The following is a 14,426-nucleotide window of genomic DNA, read 5'->3' as shown; positions in this document are numbered from 1 at the left end:
GTTATCTCAGAAATAACCTTTTTTAAAATCCCAACAAGAATATCATAGCAATTTCTGACCAGATTTCATGAGTGTCAAAACTATCTTCTCTATAAATACTGTCTGTGAATTTCTAGAGTACCATTAAATGTAATACTCAGAAACTTTGAACTACATCCAAATCTGATTTCAACTTACGTAAATAAGGAGAAATTTCCTCTTTAGTGTGTGAGGCCATTCACATTCAGAGATCTGATTGAAAGCTCACCAGATTGGGTAAATCTAGGAAAGTTCTGAGTGGTGGAAAAATCTGAATTCTAGGTCTGTTTATTCATTCGAATAACTAGAACTAAGTTAACGAGCCAAGGTTAGCATGAAAGATTTTTTGTTTTAGTGAGTAAATAGGGTTGTTTTTTAAATTTTATTTTTAATTTATTTTTAATTTTAACTTTTTTTTTACCTAGAATTTAACATATCTTAAAGCAGCCTAAGCATTTCTGGCTTCTGCTTGTCCTGTGACTATGTCATGTATATCGAACTGATGGTCCCAGCATTCTCTGGGGTAAATGGTCCTCTTCCAACCTTGCTTCTGTTGTGAGAAACTCTGAAATCCTTCTGGAGACAAGAGGACAAGGCATAATGACTGGGAGTCCACATGGGCTCAGAGCTCAGCAGAAGAGATGGGGCAGGGCCATACATGATTAAGAATAACGTTCCAAGATGCCTTCCCTTTTTTTTTGTAAAATTAAATCCATGTAACAGACCTACTGTATGTCAGTATTTATTCAAGAAGCAGGTTAGTCTAGAAAAGTAGAGAGATTAGGGAAAGCACAGCTTGAATGCAGTTAGTAAGTGTAGGAACCAAATCACTAACTTGGAGAGTCAGGGGGGCTCTTCCAGGAGTGTCACTTAATCTGGATCCCCAGGCATGTTTACCAAAGAGCAAAGAGCTGGAAAGACATTCTACACAGAGAGAACAGAGCATGCAAAGGCATGAGGGAAGTGGGGTGTGAGAAAGTATGAGGGCCACAGTGCAGCTGAAACTAAAAGTTTGGACTGGAGGATGAGAGAGGACTCATGAAGGAAGTCTGACGTCAGACTGAAGGACCTTGTTTTTTGTTTTTTTTTTTTGCGGTACGCGGGCCTCTCACTGCTGTGGCTTCTCCCGTTGCGGAGCACAGGCTCCGGACGCGCAGGCCCAGCGGCCATGGCTCACGGGCCCAGCCGCTCCGCGTCATGTGGGGTCTTCCCGGACCGGGGCATGAACCCGTGCATCGGCAGGCGGACTCTCAACCACTGCGCCACCAGGGAAGCCCGAGATCAGCAAACTTTTACTGTAAAGGGCCAACAGTAAATACTTTAGGTTTTGTTGGCCACATACTGTCTCCGTTTATTTGTTTTCCAACCTTTAAAAATATAAAAATTATTCATTGCTTGACAGCCAAACATATACCGTATTGGGCCAGATTTGACTCATGAACCATAGTTTGTGGACCAACCCCTGCTGTAAGATACTCTCAGAAATTGATTCCATCAAAGCAACTGACACTTATCTGGAAGAATATTCACATCAAGAGAAAAAGAAAAAAATCCGCATGGTAACTGAATGTGTATTTGTAGAGTAAATAAGTGCCTCCAGTCTTTTTCTTCTCAAGCAGTGCCTGCCTACCCATGTTCATCTGGCAGACTCCCCCTCGCCCTCCAGACTACATCGATGTCATCGCCTCCTGGAAGGCATCCCTGGCTCCCTGGTCTGAGTTCATGGCCCTTTCTGGGTGCTCCCATGGCACCCTGTACTTCCCGTATCATGACATTAATAATCACACTCTCATGGTTGCCTGGTTGCTGCTCTGTGTCTCTCGCTAGGCTCTGAGCTCCAGCTGGGCAGCACACATGCCCCTTCTGCACATTTGTATGCCCAGCATGTGGCACCAGGTAGGCTCTGTAGATCATTAACAAGTGACAGAAGAAAGTGGGTATAGTGGTTAAGGTAGAGGCTCCAGGACCAGTCAGACCTGGGTTCAGGTGACCACTCTGTAATGTACAAGCATCTGACCTTGGAGAAGTTAACTAATCTTTCTGTGCCTCCGCTTCCTCTTCCATCCATTGGGGTAATGGTAGTACCTACGTGAGGGGTTGTTATGATGATTGAATGAGTTCATGTGTGTAAAGCACTTAGAGCCTACGATGCACCGTGCAGTCTTGCACTTTGGCTCCTGCTGTTATTATTATTATGGTAGTTGTTGCTATTACCACCACCACCATCGCTGCTACAGTTTCTGCAACTACTACTACAGGGAGGCAGCATAGGGACTTAGAGCATCATTCTTGAGTCAGACTGCCTGGGTGTCAATACCAATTCCATCATTTACTAGCTGTGAGGTCCTGAACAAGTTTCTTACCCTCTCTGTGTCTGTTTCCTCTTTTGAAAAATGTGGATATTAGTTGCTCCTAGCTCAAAGGGCTATTTTGAAGACTAAATTAGAAAATAAATGTAAAGCACTTTGGGGCCTAGTTCCTAGTAATGTCAATAAGTGTTAACTATCAATTAGTGAAGTCTGACTTGGGTCTTAGCTATTAATTTCACTATCATATCCTATGTTCACTCAATCCATGACAGTTTGTAAGAACTTCCTGTGTGCTAACCATGCCGAGTTGTCACTATGACTTACTCTACCTCAAAACAATGTAGTTTGATTATAAAAATTCTGGAAAAGCTTCCTGATGCCCTGAATTGTCCATGTCAGTCCTGATGAACTGAATGACTTGGAGCAAACCTCGGTATATAATCTGCGCTTTACTCACGTTCTTGAGTGGCACCATCCTCCTCATAAACCTCCTTTTGCAAGATAGGAGATTGTGATTCTATAAATTCCTGTGCCTCCTGGCATCACTGGTTCCCTACCTCCCAACATAAAACAGATGAAAATGCCAGCCCAGATATGGCTCAGCTCAGAGAGGTGTTGTAACAAGGTCATAGGTAAGAAAGGAGTACAGAAAGAAAGCTTCTTTAAATATCTAAGCTGCTACTGTCATCATAAATGTCTTGAGTCTGTTCCTAAGAGTCAGACTTTATGATTAGAATAGTTTTAACTTAAATCCACTTAATGTTTTCTACCCACCATGTTTAAAGGCATTATAAAAATCACCTGAACCAAAAAAAATTATTCTTTTTACTTTCTTTAATTACCTCTTTCCCATGTTAACGAATGCACACCACCACCCAGCAAGCCTGCACATGAAACTGCCATTTTCTTTATTATCACCTATAAATTTGACCAGTAACATTTTACGCCTTAAAATTTATACATTTAGTCTTTCTCTTTGACAGGGCAGACAGTTTACAGAAGAATCAAGACTTGGAATTTGAAAGAAATAGAGAACGATTTGAATTTTTAAAGGTATGGGCAGAGTTTGGCTCCATTGGTTGATTCTTTATGTGTGTGGGGTATGAGGAAGAGGTGCCAAGGAGGTGAGATGCATAAAGGTGTGTCTGGTATTCATAGTGTTCTCCCCATTTTTCAATCCTAGTGGGGCTCTCTGGCCTTTCGCAACATGCGGATTATTCCTCCTGGCTCAGGAATCATCCACCAGGTGAATCTGGAGTATTTGGCAAGAGTGGTATTTGATCAGGATGGATATTATTACCCAGACAGTCTTGTGGGCACGGATTCGCACACTACCATGATTGATGGTTTGGGCGTTCTCGGTTGGGGTGAGTGTTCTTCTGGGCTCCTATTCCACTTATGCCGTTCTATGTAAATACCTTGATTTACTTTGATACCCTTACATCCCAGCAGCATGAATTTGAGTGACCACAAATATCAGAGAGGTTTTTTTGGTCTGTTTTCCAGTAATTTCCAGTACCCAGAAAAGTGTCTGATGCCTTTTAGGCACTCAGTATAATGTTTGGAAGAATGAATTGGAATCAGCAGCTGGAATTAGAATAGGCGAAAATCAGCTGGGGTGTTTGTTAAAAACAGCGACTCCTGAAGCCCATTCTTCTTTTTAGTGTGGAATCAAGGGGATTTTGACACAGGTGTTTGGGGGACCACACTTTGAGAAACACTTGTTAAAAATTCTATAGAGGGAAATAGAGAAAAGATAACTGTCCTTTATGGAAATATAACTCTACACTAGTAAAACACTATAAGTGGGTTGACTACTTGTTAATGACAGTGAACTATGCCTGAGGGATATCGTGAGGACTAAGGAAAGCATTACTCTGTCACGCCTTTCCACACAGGTGTGGGTGGTATCGAAGCAGAAGCTGTCATGCTGGGCCAGCCAATCAGCATGGTGCTTCCCCAGGTGATTGGCTACAGGCTGATGGGAAATCCCCACCCCCTGGTAACATCCACTGACATCGTGCTCACCATCACCAAGGTAACAATGTGCTGCCTCTTCTGTGGTCTGAGTCGCAGTGACAAATAGGAGGAAAGTCCATGATGGAGTCTCTCTTGGTTTCCATGTGCTCTAGAAGTGCTAGGAAACAGTACGTTTATGACTTTAAAAGAGATGACATAAGGAGAGAACTCTGCAGTTAGGTTCCAGATCATTATGTTCATTTTACTCTTCTGTTGCTGCATGGATCTTTTTCTTTAAAAAAATTTTTTGAAATTGTGAAACAGTTTAAATACACAGAAGTTAAAATGACATTTATATGCCCACCATGTAGACTTAACAGATGGTAACATTTTGCTGTATTTGCTTCAGAGCTCTCTCTGTATGTATATTTTTTAAGAAGTGAAATGTAATATTTATGGCTAAAGCCACCCTCTTCATTTCTAGAGAGAATCACTGTCTTGAGGTTATAAGAAATCATTTCCATGCATATGTTTATACTTCTACATTTTTTCCACATGGTTCTTCTTTATATGAAAATAACTATGAATAATTTTTGACTATTTAAAATTCCATTCTCTGTATTATAAGTTACATTATTGTAACAGATGTTTCTCCAAGCTGGAAAATATTAGTTTTGTTTTGTTTTGTTTTTCATTTGCCCTTGTCAGAAATAATCCTTTTTGGTGATTTGCTTGCTTTGCAAAAAGAAGGCAGTTTCATTTTGAAAGACTATGAGAAAAGTAATTTTTTTTTTATTATCACACAAGTTTTTCTGGTTGTATAGTTTGAAGGCTTGGGTTATGTGGGATGGATGCTATACTTTTGATTTAATAGTCATGGACATCAGAATCAGATTTATTTGAACACTATAGCTCATCAGAGATGTCCGCATCGTTCAAGTGTGGAATAATATAGGCTCTGCCCACAAAATTTGGCAGAATTCCATGTAACCAAAAGGGCCTGTCCGTGTGGTTGTCCACACTTCATACAGCTGATTTCATGCAGAGCCAAGCCAGTCATGAGTCTCCAGCCCTGGCTGATGGCTTGTATGGAAAAGGTGTGAGAGTCAGACTGCCTGGATCTTTTGGTTACATTTGACTTACACCTGTGTTCAGGATATTTGTTCATTATACCCTTGAAAACAAGGCATTTGCTTATTCAACAAGTGCAAATCATAATTTATTCACGTTGAAAGAATTTATTTAATTTTTAGAAAGAAGTTTTCTCATTTGGCAAAACTTTTATTATTTGTGTTTTTATATTTTTCTTTCTTTTTAAAGAAATGTTTCAACATAATTTTAGATTTACAGGGGACTTGATGTAAAGGTAATACAGAGTTCCTGTTACCTTTCTCCCAGCTTCCCCAGATGTTAACATCTTACATAACCATGGTATATTTATCAGAAACAGAAGTAGTTAACATTGGTATGACATTTTTAACTAAACTAGAAACTTCACCAGTTTTTTCAGTAATCCCTTTTCTGTTCGAGGATCTACTCCAAGATACCATGTTGTATTTAGTTGGCCTTACTTTTTAAGTTTTATTTTTAAAAGTAATCAAACATATGTTGGGCTAATTCATTCTTTGTGTTTACTCACAAGGCTACTTTATGAGAATTGCAAGGGGATAGTTCTGCATTTTAAATACAGGTTATCAAGTCTCAAACTCTGCTATTGTTCTGTTGCTCAGCACCTCCGCCAGGTTGGGGTAGTGGGCAAATTTGTCGAGTTCTTCGGGCCAGGGGTAGCCCAGTTGTCCATTGCCGACCGAGCTACAATTGCCAACATGTGTCCAGAGTATGGAGCCACTGCTGCCTTTTTCCCGGTTGATGAAGTCAGTATCAAGTACCTGGTGCAGACAGGTAAGTGCAGAACCCTGAAAACAGAAGGCCGTTTCTAAAGTTCATAGAACGCTGAAAATTGGAGCACTACCTTCTGCCTCTGTCCCTCGATTAAATAGTTGAGGCACTCAACCTAAAGAAGAGAAGAGAAGGGATGGTGGGGAGGGGAAAGCTGCAAAATACATCCAGAGATGAGATTAGTTTCTATGGCTCTAGAGGTGGCCACCGAACCTCTTACTGATCTGGTACCGAATTTGTAACATCTACTGATTTGAAACCAATGGTTTCAGAGAAGTTGAACACTTTCTTAAACTGAAACCTAAAAGAAATTTCTCCTGCATGTCTTCGTCGAGAGGATGACAGGGCATGTAATGAACACTGGGGCCCAACAACAGGTCATGATAAATGTTAACGAAGATCAGACAGTCATCTGTTATAAGGTCCATGCTGAAAGCTGATGACCTTTACAATTCAGTTAAAATGAAGAGGTGAAAAAAAAAGAATGCTGATCTGTTGTGGATCCAAGAATCAAGCTCTCGAACAGGCTTATTTGTCAGAAAACTGGGAGAACTCCGTGTCCATTGGGCAAACCGTGCGTATTATCTCCTGCAACCAGGGTCTTGATCAGAATGAAACAGCAGAGCTTTCAGGGTCATATTCCTGGTGATATAGCATCACGAGTTAGGACTTTGAACTCAAACCTAAACTCAGCTTCGGGTCCTGGTTCTGCCATTTACGGCCCGTGTTCCATGGGAAAGTTAATCTTCTTGAGCCACTATTTCCCCATCCATAAATGAGGATAATAACAGTGCTTTTCTCATAAGGTCATGATAAAGGATTAGAGAATGAAATAATGCATTTAAAATGTTTAGCACACAGTGCTGGGCACACAGCTGGTGATCTGTGGTGGGAGACTGCGGGGATTACCATAACTAGAATCATGTGGAATGCTGAGGGTCTGTGGCCAGTTGAAGGCAGATGCGTCGGAGGTATGCTTTGACAATTCGCTGAGGCTTAGGATCCTCTTAATTAAGACCCATAACCAAAGAGAGACGAGTGCTTATAAGTGAGAATCTTCTACAGAAAATGGTCACTTCGATAGAACAGCAGATCAGTTAATGGCCCCCAGTAAACAGCAGCATCGGCTAGAGAGTCAGACTGTTAGCCTGAAAGCTGCAATATCAGCAGAGCTCTTGGTGTGTGTTTAAGTGAAATGCCCATTCCTTGTATAGCTTCTGGTAGAGGCATTAGTTTAATCAGGAAATATTAACATCTGTTACTTGTTACTTCTTAAAATGCCCATTAGGTCGTGATGAAGAAAAAGTAAAGCATATTAAAAAGTATCTTCAGGCTGTAGGAATGTTTCGGGATTTCAGTGACCCCGCTCAAGACCCAGACTTTGCCCAGGTATGAGAGTGCCTTTCATAAGGTCATGATAAAGGATTAGAGAATGAAATAATGCATTTAAAATGTTTAGCACACAGTGCTGGGCATGTGTTTCCTCTTTCTCAAGCCTGTGGTTTTAGTTGTGAATGTTTTTTCTTGGGGGGTGTATTTGTAGGAAATTAGTCACTGCCAAGTTATCGCAGAAGAACAGGGTGTTAAAAGGCTAAAAAATCAAAAAGATAAGGAATTGTAGACATAAAACAACGTAACTTGTCCCATTCTTCCTGGCCATTAGGTTGAGTATGCTCCCGCCACCCACCACTTTTTTTTTTAATAAATTTAATTAATTAATTTATTTTTTGGCTCCGTTGGGTCTTCGTTGCTGCGTGCGGGCTTTCTTTAGTTGCGGTGCGCGAGCTTCTCACTGCGGTGGCTTCTCTTGTTGCAGAGCATGGGCTCTAGGCGTGAGGGCTTCAGTAGTTGCAGCACGTGGGTCCTAGAGTGTGTGGGCTTCAGAAGTTGCGGTGCATGGGCTCGTTAGTTGCGGCTCGTGGGCTCTAGAGCGCAGGCTCAGTAGTTGTGGCTCACAGGCTTACTTGCTCCGCGGCATGTGGGATCTTCCCAGACCAGGGCTTGAACCCATGTCCCCTGCGTTGGCAGGCAGATTCTTAACCACTGCGCCACCAGGGAAGCCCTGCTCCCCTTTTTTGCTTTACTCCTCTTATGTGGAAGATCTTTGGAAAAGGAGTTTAGAAGGACTGGAGCTATTTAAAGGCTGATAAGCACATCATTATTATAGATGGGGAAAGAAATGGAGGTGCAAGCGAATCAATTTGTTCTGATTTACCCATCGACGTACTTATCTTCATTCATTTTCTAGGGTGCAAACTGAATCCACATTTTTCTCAGCAGCCAAGATTGGAGGGTAAACCAGATGTGGGATCCTTGTTTTGTTTCATATTACATTGATGGAAGGAAATATTCAATTAGACTAGGGCCCATTTCTTGGCATTGATGAGTTAATGGCTGCATTCCCCCAGTCATCTTAGAAAAATTACAATGGTTTATCTATCATTTCAGTAGAAAATCCATCTCATTGACTAACTTAAGCAATAAAAAGGATGTATGAGCTGCTTTGCAAAGATGGCTGAGTGAAAGACCCTGGAGGCAGCCACAATGCCCACCCTGGTCTTTCTGAGAGGTGGCAAGGCTTCTGCCTGTCCCATGCTACCAAAGTGCTCATCTGGAACTTTGGAAATTCATCCCTTCAGTGTAAAATGGACATTGACTTCCTTGGTTTGGAATGTGGTAGTTTAGTTTATTTTTATTGTTGTGGTGTTTTAAATTCTCTGGCATGGCTGTGTTTTTTTCTTTGTGAGTATAATGTCAATTCCACGGTTCCTTTTCTTTTGGGTGCACAGGTTGTGGAGTTAGATTTGAAAACAGTAGTGCCTTGCTGCAGTGGACCCAAAAGGCCTCAGGACAAAGTTGCCGTATCTGACATGAAAAAGGACTTTGAGAGCTGCCTTGGAGCCAAGGTAGGGACCTGGGAGAGGTGGGTGGAAATCCTCCCCAATCCTGCCCCGTGCTTGGCTTCTTTGTGCACAGGCTTCACCGCCCTCGATGATGAGTCTTCCTGAAGCCTTGGTGCTGCGGGCATTTCCTCTCCATCCTATAGTCCTCGATGCCTCCCTCTGCATTAGCCAAGAGCCAGGCAGCCTCCTTAGAGCACTTGATTGCCTGTAAACACAACTCAACCCTCCTTTTCAAAAGCATACCTCCTTTTCACATGACTCACCACGGTGTTCACTCGGCTTGCCCAAACTTTTCTGGCCACTGTACTTTTGTTCATGCCATCCCCTGCCTCCATGTCCTTTCCCCGTCTGCATGCCCTAATCTCTCAGCTCTTCCACAATGTGGCCTCAGATCCCATAGCACAAAGTCATCTCTCCCTCATTTGAACCTTCATGGCATCAGTGGGAAACCCTGTGATGGTGTTTCATAGCCTTTAATTTCATTGTTGGTACTGTATAATATGTGCATGTCTGATTTCCTTTACTACACTGTAGATTGAGCATAGGATTTATGCACAGTCACCTTTGTATCCCACAAAGTGCCCAGCATAGTATCCTGTACACAGTAGATTTTCAATGAAGATTTTTCAAATGAATAAGATTTGTGATGGATTTTATCCACGGGATGCCAGCATTTTACCAAATGTTCAGCTGCACTGTGTTAGCCTTACTGCTTATGATTGGTTGAATCTGGCCAAAATGGCACCTTTTTCTAAATTTCCATAAAGGTTAGTATCAGCGCCCTCAGTGTAGCCATTACATCTGTACTAATTAGCTCTAATCAGACTAAGCTAAATTTGTAGTTTTAGTCTTTCAGTATTTGAGGTGGGGAAGAATTGTTAATAATTTCAAAGCAAAATCAGATTCAGAAATCATGACTCCCTTTTATAAAGATTTAAAAAGAGTAAATTTAATTTTTCTGTAGCATTTCAGAGTTTACCAGCTGAGATGTTTATGTTTTGTTAAGAATTAGCCTTTAAAACTATAGTTACCAAAGTATTTCTTCTTCTTCCAAAGTGAGAACTTTTGATCATATATTTTCTTTTCTTTTTTTCTTCCTATAGCAAGGATTTAAAGGATTCCAGGTTGCTCTGGACCATCATAATGACCATAAGACATTTATCTATAATAATAGCGAGTTCACCCTTGCTCACGGTTCTGTGGTAATCGCTGCCATTACTAGCTGCACTAACACCAGTAATCCATCTGTGATGTTAGGAGCAGGTAAGTGCCTTTGATGGTCATGGGGACATGTGGGTGAAAATTTCCCAAGACATGACCCAGGGGCTTAACTGAGTTCTACATATAGTTCCCTGAACCTTATCCTTTCCAGATGCAGAGATTAATTGGCCCAGAAATGTTTACACAATAAATAATGCAAAGTATTTAAAGTAGTATAGTCTTTAGAATCAACATAGAAAAGAAGGAGAAGAGAGGAAAGAAAGATGAATTTCTGGTAAAGCCTAGAATCTTATGTCAGACTTTAGAAGAAAAAACCTGTTTTCATTTCACAGACTGTTTTCTCCATAAAACCCCTGATAGGCCTTTTTGTACAGTAGAATTTAGTCTGTCTTAGATGCATTGTCAAGTGCATCTGAATTATGGCACAGGGCACTGGTCGATAAAACTTATCTACCTATTATGCAATTTTGTTTAATTATTTAATATTTACATGCAGAGTTTCATTACTCTAATGTCCCTTTAGTTTCCAAATTTTAAAATATCCCTAAGAGTTCCTCTTGTGTCCACAAACTGTTCTTTCTTTATGAATTGGACAAGTGCGTAAGGAGAACCTTCTTTGTCCAGGAATTCATCTGTTGCCACCTAAGCTTTGGACAAACCAGTTTCCTTAAGATAAGACACCAGCATGTCTGTAGCCTTTTATCTCTTTATACCCCTGACTCCTTATTTCTTTCCTACTTCCCTGATATGTCCTAAGTCAGAGCACCCAGTGTCCCTGTAATAGTCTCTGTATTTGCCCAGAGTCAAGTGGCCCAAGAGCCCTTGATCCTCCTCTTCAAGAAATATCTGAGGACTAGATTTAATCTTCTAGGCAGACTGTATTCCTCACCAACAAGTACACAATTCATATACTTTAAGAAGGGGCCCTTCCTATTATTTTTCATCTAAATAAAATATAATTAGAAAGATTGCTTTCCCTCCAAAAATTAAAAACTCATTCTATAATATAATCATGAATGGTTCAGGTTTATCTCTTTTTTTTTAAAAAAAAAAAAGGCACAGCTCTTTTTATCTTTTTCTTTATGTCCATGGCTAATTTTGAGTTTACTGAATACATGTAAATGACTTTGGGCCAGCGAGCTTTTGATTTCTGTCAGGCAACAAAAATGGCAGAAAGCATCAACATGAATGGGGCTCTGTCAAGCAGTGCAGGAAGTGCAGACTGAAGTCAGTCTCTTTCCTGAAATGTCCGTGGCACCTAGAGTGGGCAGCCCCACACACCGTGTCTGTGTTTACCATTTCACAGGCTTGTTAGCAAAGAAGGCTGTGGATGCTGGCCTGAACGTGAAGCCTTACATCAAAACTAGCCTATCTCCTGGAAGTGGTGTGGTCACCTACTACCTGCGAGAAAGTGGAGTCATGCCTTACCTGTCTCAGCTTGGGTGAGGGAGAAATCTCTTACACCATTGCTTTTGTTTTATTGTATTCCACAGGTATTTTGCTAAGTCACCTTGTAATGGATGTAAGCTTATCTGATGGTGTCTAATTGCGTAGTCTTCTGTCAGATGGTAAACAGACAAACCCTCAAATTCCGACAGAGCAGGGCCCTCCTGTACAGTTGTACTGGTTGTTCATCAGACAAGGGTGTCTGTGAAGAGAGCAGGGGCTGATATCAAGCCTGTGCTCTGCTGTAGCGCTGCACTCCTGGGGCAGGGGGCGTCTTTTCTCAGTTGTATGAGGGTGTGCTATGGGCTAGTGTTGGCTCTGCAACTGAATCTGCCCTTTGGTATGAAAATAATTATTTCCCATGCCTGAAAATGTTCTGATTCCTTGAAGTCAATTAGTTATTTGTTGCCAAATACAGTTTCTCCAATTAATCCACTATTCCTAATTTGGATGACATAGATTTTTGTCATGTGCCTCATAAAAGTCAGAAGTCCTTGGGATTATATAATAAGAGTAGTGAATAAAGACATCAAATGGCATATCTGATTTCAACTTATAAAAATTCCAGATCATTCAGATAGACTCCTTATAATTTTCTTATAAATTTAAAAAGTAAATTACTTATAAATTATATGGAACAGAATAGAGAGACCAGAAATAACCCATACAGCTATGGTCATTAATCTTCAACAAAGAAGGTGAGAATATTGCAGAAAAGACAGTCTCTTTAGCAAGTGATGTTGGGAAAGCTGGACAGCCTCATGTAAATCAATAAAATTAGAATATTGTCTCACACCGCATACAAAAATAAACTCAAAATGGTTTAAATATCTAAATGTAAGACGTGACACCATAAAACTCCTAGAAGAGAACACAGGCAAAACATTCTCTGACATAAATTGTAGCAATATCCCAAGGCAAAATAAATAAAAGCAAAAATAAACAAATAGGACCTAACCGAACTTAAAAGCTTTTGCACAGCAAAGGAAACCATAAACAAAACAAAAAGACAAGTTACCGAATGGGACAGAATATTTGCAAATGATGTGACCGACAAGGGATTAATTTCCAAAATATACAAACAGCTCATACATCTCAATATCAAAAACAAACAAACCAACAACCCAATCAAAAGATGGGCAGAAGACCTGAATAGACATTTTTCCAAAGAAGACGTACAGATGGCCAACAGGCACAGGAAAAGATGCTCAACATCACTAACTTTTAGAGAAATGCAAATCAAAACTACAATGAGGTATCACCTCACACCAGTCAGAATGGCCATCATCAAAAAGTCTACAAATAATAAATGCTGGAGAGGGTGTGGAGAAAAGGGAACCCTCCTACACTGTTGGTGGGAATGTAAATTGGTGTAACCACTATGGAAAACAGTATGGAGCTTCCTTAAAAAACTAAAACTAGAGCTACCATATGATCCAGCAGTCAGTGGAATATATCCAGAAAAGACAGAAACTCTAATTTGAAAAGATACATGCACCCCCATGTTCATACCAGCACTATTTATAATAGCTGAGACATTGAAACAGCCTAAGTGTCCATCAACAGATGAATGGATAAAGAAGATACATATACACAATAGAATACTAGTCAGCCATAAAAAAGAATGAAATATTGCCATTTGAAGCAACATGGATAGACCTAGAGAATATCGTACTAAGTGAAGTGAGTCAGACAGAGAAAGACAAATATATATTACCACTTGTATGTGGACTCTAAAAAAAATAATGCAAATGAATCTATTTACGAAACAGAAACAGACTCACAGACATAGAAAACAGACTTATGGTTACTAAAGGGGAAAGCAGGGATTGGGGGGAGAGGTGGGATTAGGAGTGTGGGGTTAACAGATACACACTACTATATATAAAATAGATATGGGACTTCCCTGGCCATCCAGTGGTTAAGACTTTGGGCTTCCACTACAGGGGGTGCAGGTTTGATCCCTGGTCGGGGAACTAAGATCCCGCATGCTGCGTGGTGTGGCCAAAAAAAAAAAAAAGATAAACAACAAGGATTTACTGTATAACATAGGGAAAACTATTCAATGTCTTGTAATAACCTATAGTGCAAAATAATCTGAAAAAATATGTGTGTGTGTGTTTGTATATGACAATCACCTTGTTGTACACCTTAATACTATAAATCAACTATACTTGTTTTTTAAAAAAGTAAATTATAAAAAGGACTCTTAATTGAATGATCTAGAATGGATGAAGAGTAGATCAAAATGTTCCCAAGAATGAAAGCTTTATAGAGACAGCCCTGTACTAAACTTACTTAAGTCAGTGGTCTCCAGGAACTGTAACCAACAGGTGAGCCCACTGAGAGTCATTCTCCATCCTGTGCTTCTCTCTTGCACCTAGGTTTGATGTGGTGGGCTATGGCTGCATGACCTGCATTGGCAACAGTGGGCCCTTACCTGAAGCTGTGGTAGAAGCCATCACGCAGGTGATTACAGAGGAACTTGTGGGTCTTCAGAGCTGTTGTCATGTTTCATATGATGTGTGATCAAAAGGCTGGTAATTTTAAGAAGGTCCAGGGAAGCATGGGATGTGGTTAAGAGTACGGTCTTCGGAGTTGAGTGAAACTTATTAACTGTATACCTTTGAGCAAGTTAATTAACCTCTTTGTGGCTCAGTTTTCACAACTG

General features: G+C 40.5%; 1 protein-coding gene across 3 annotated transcripts in view; it reads left to right on the top strand.

Moving 5' to 3' along the window:
* The window catches only part of ACO1 (aconitase 1), a 59,431-nt gene that overhangs the window by 27,138 nt on the left and 17,867 nt on the right, over positions 1-14,426 (top strand). For all 3 annotated transcript variants that reach the window (XM_089913112.1, XM_089913111.1, XM_022551679.3), the window contains 9 exons: positions 3,311-3,380; positions 3,511-3,694; positions 4,226-4,365; positions 6,017-6,188; positions 7,474-7,574; positions 8,975-9,091; positions 10,192-10,351; positions 11,616-11,751; positions 14,140-14,224. In XM_089913112.1, coding sequence (XP_089769238.1) covers positions 3,311-3,380; positions 3,511-3,694; positions 4,226-4,365; positions 6,017-6,188; positions 7,474-7,574; positions 8,975-9,091; positions 10,192-10,351; positions 11,616-11,751; positions 14,140-14,224 — 1,165 coding nt within the window. The remainder of the gene's footprint in view (positions 1-3,310; positions 3,381-3,510; positions 3,695-4,225; positions 4,366-6,016; positions 6,189-7,473; positions 7,575-8,974; positions 9,092-10,191; positions 10,352-11,615; positions 11,752-14,139; positions 14,225-14,426) is intronic.

This window comes from Delphinapterus leucas, chromosome 6 (assembly GCF_059928025.1).
Source record: "Delphinapterus leucas isolate spDelLeu-1000000601 "Yukka" chromosome 6, BTC_Dleu_Yukka2, whole genome shotgun sequence".
NCBI lineage: Eukaryota > Metazoa > Chordata > Mammalia > Artiodactyla > Monodontidae > Delphinapterus > Delphinapterus leucas.
Note: the sequence above shows the minus strand (reverse complement) of the source record. Positions and strands in the feature narration are given on the sequence as shown.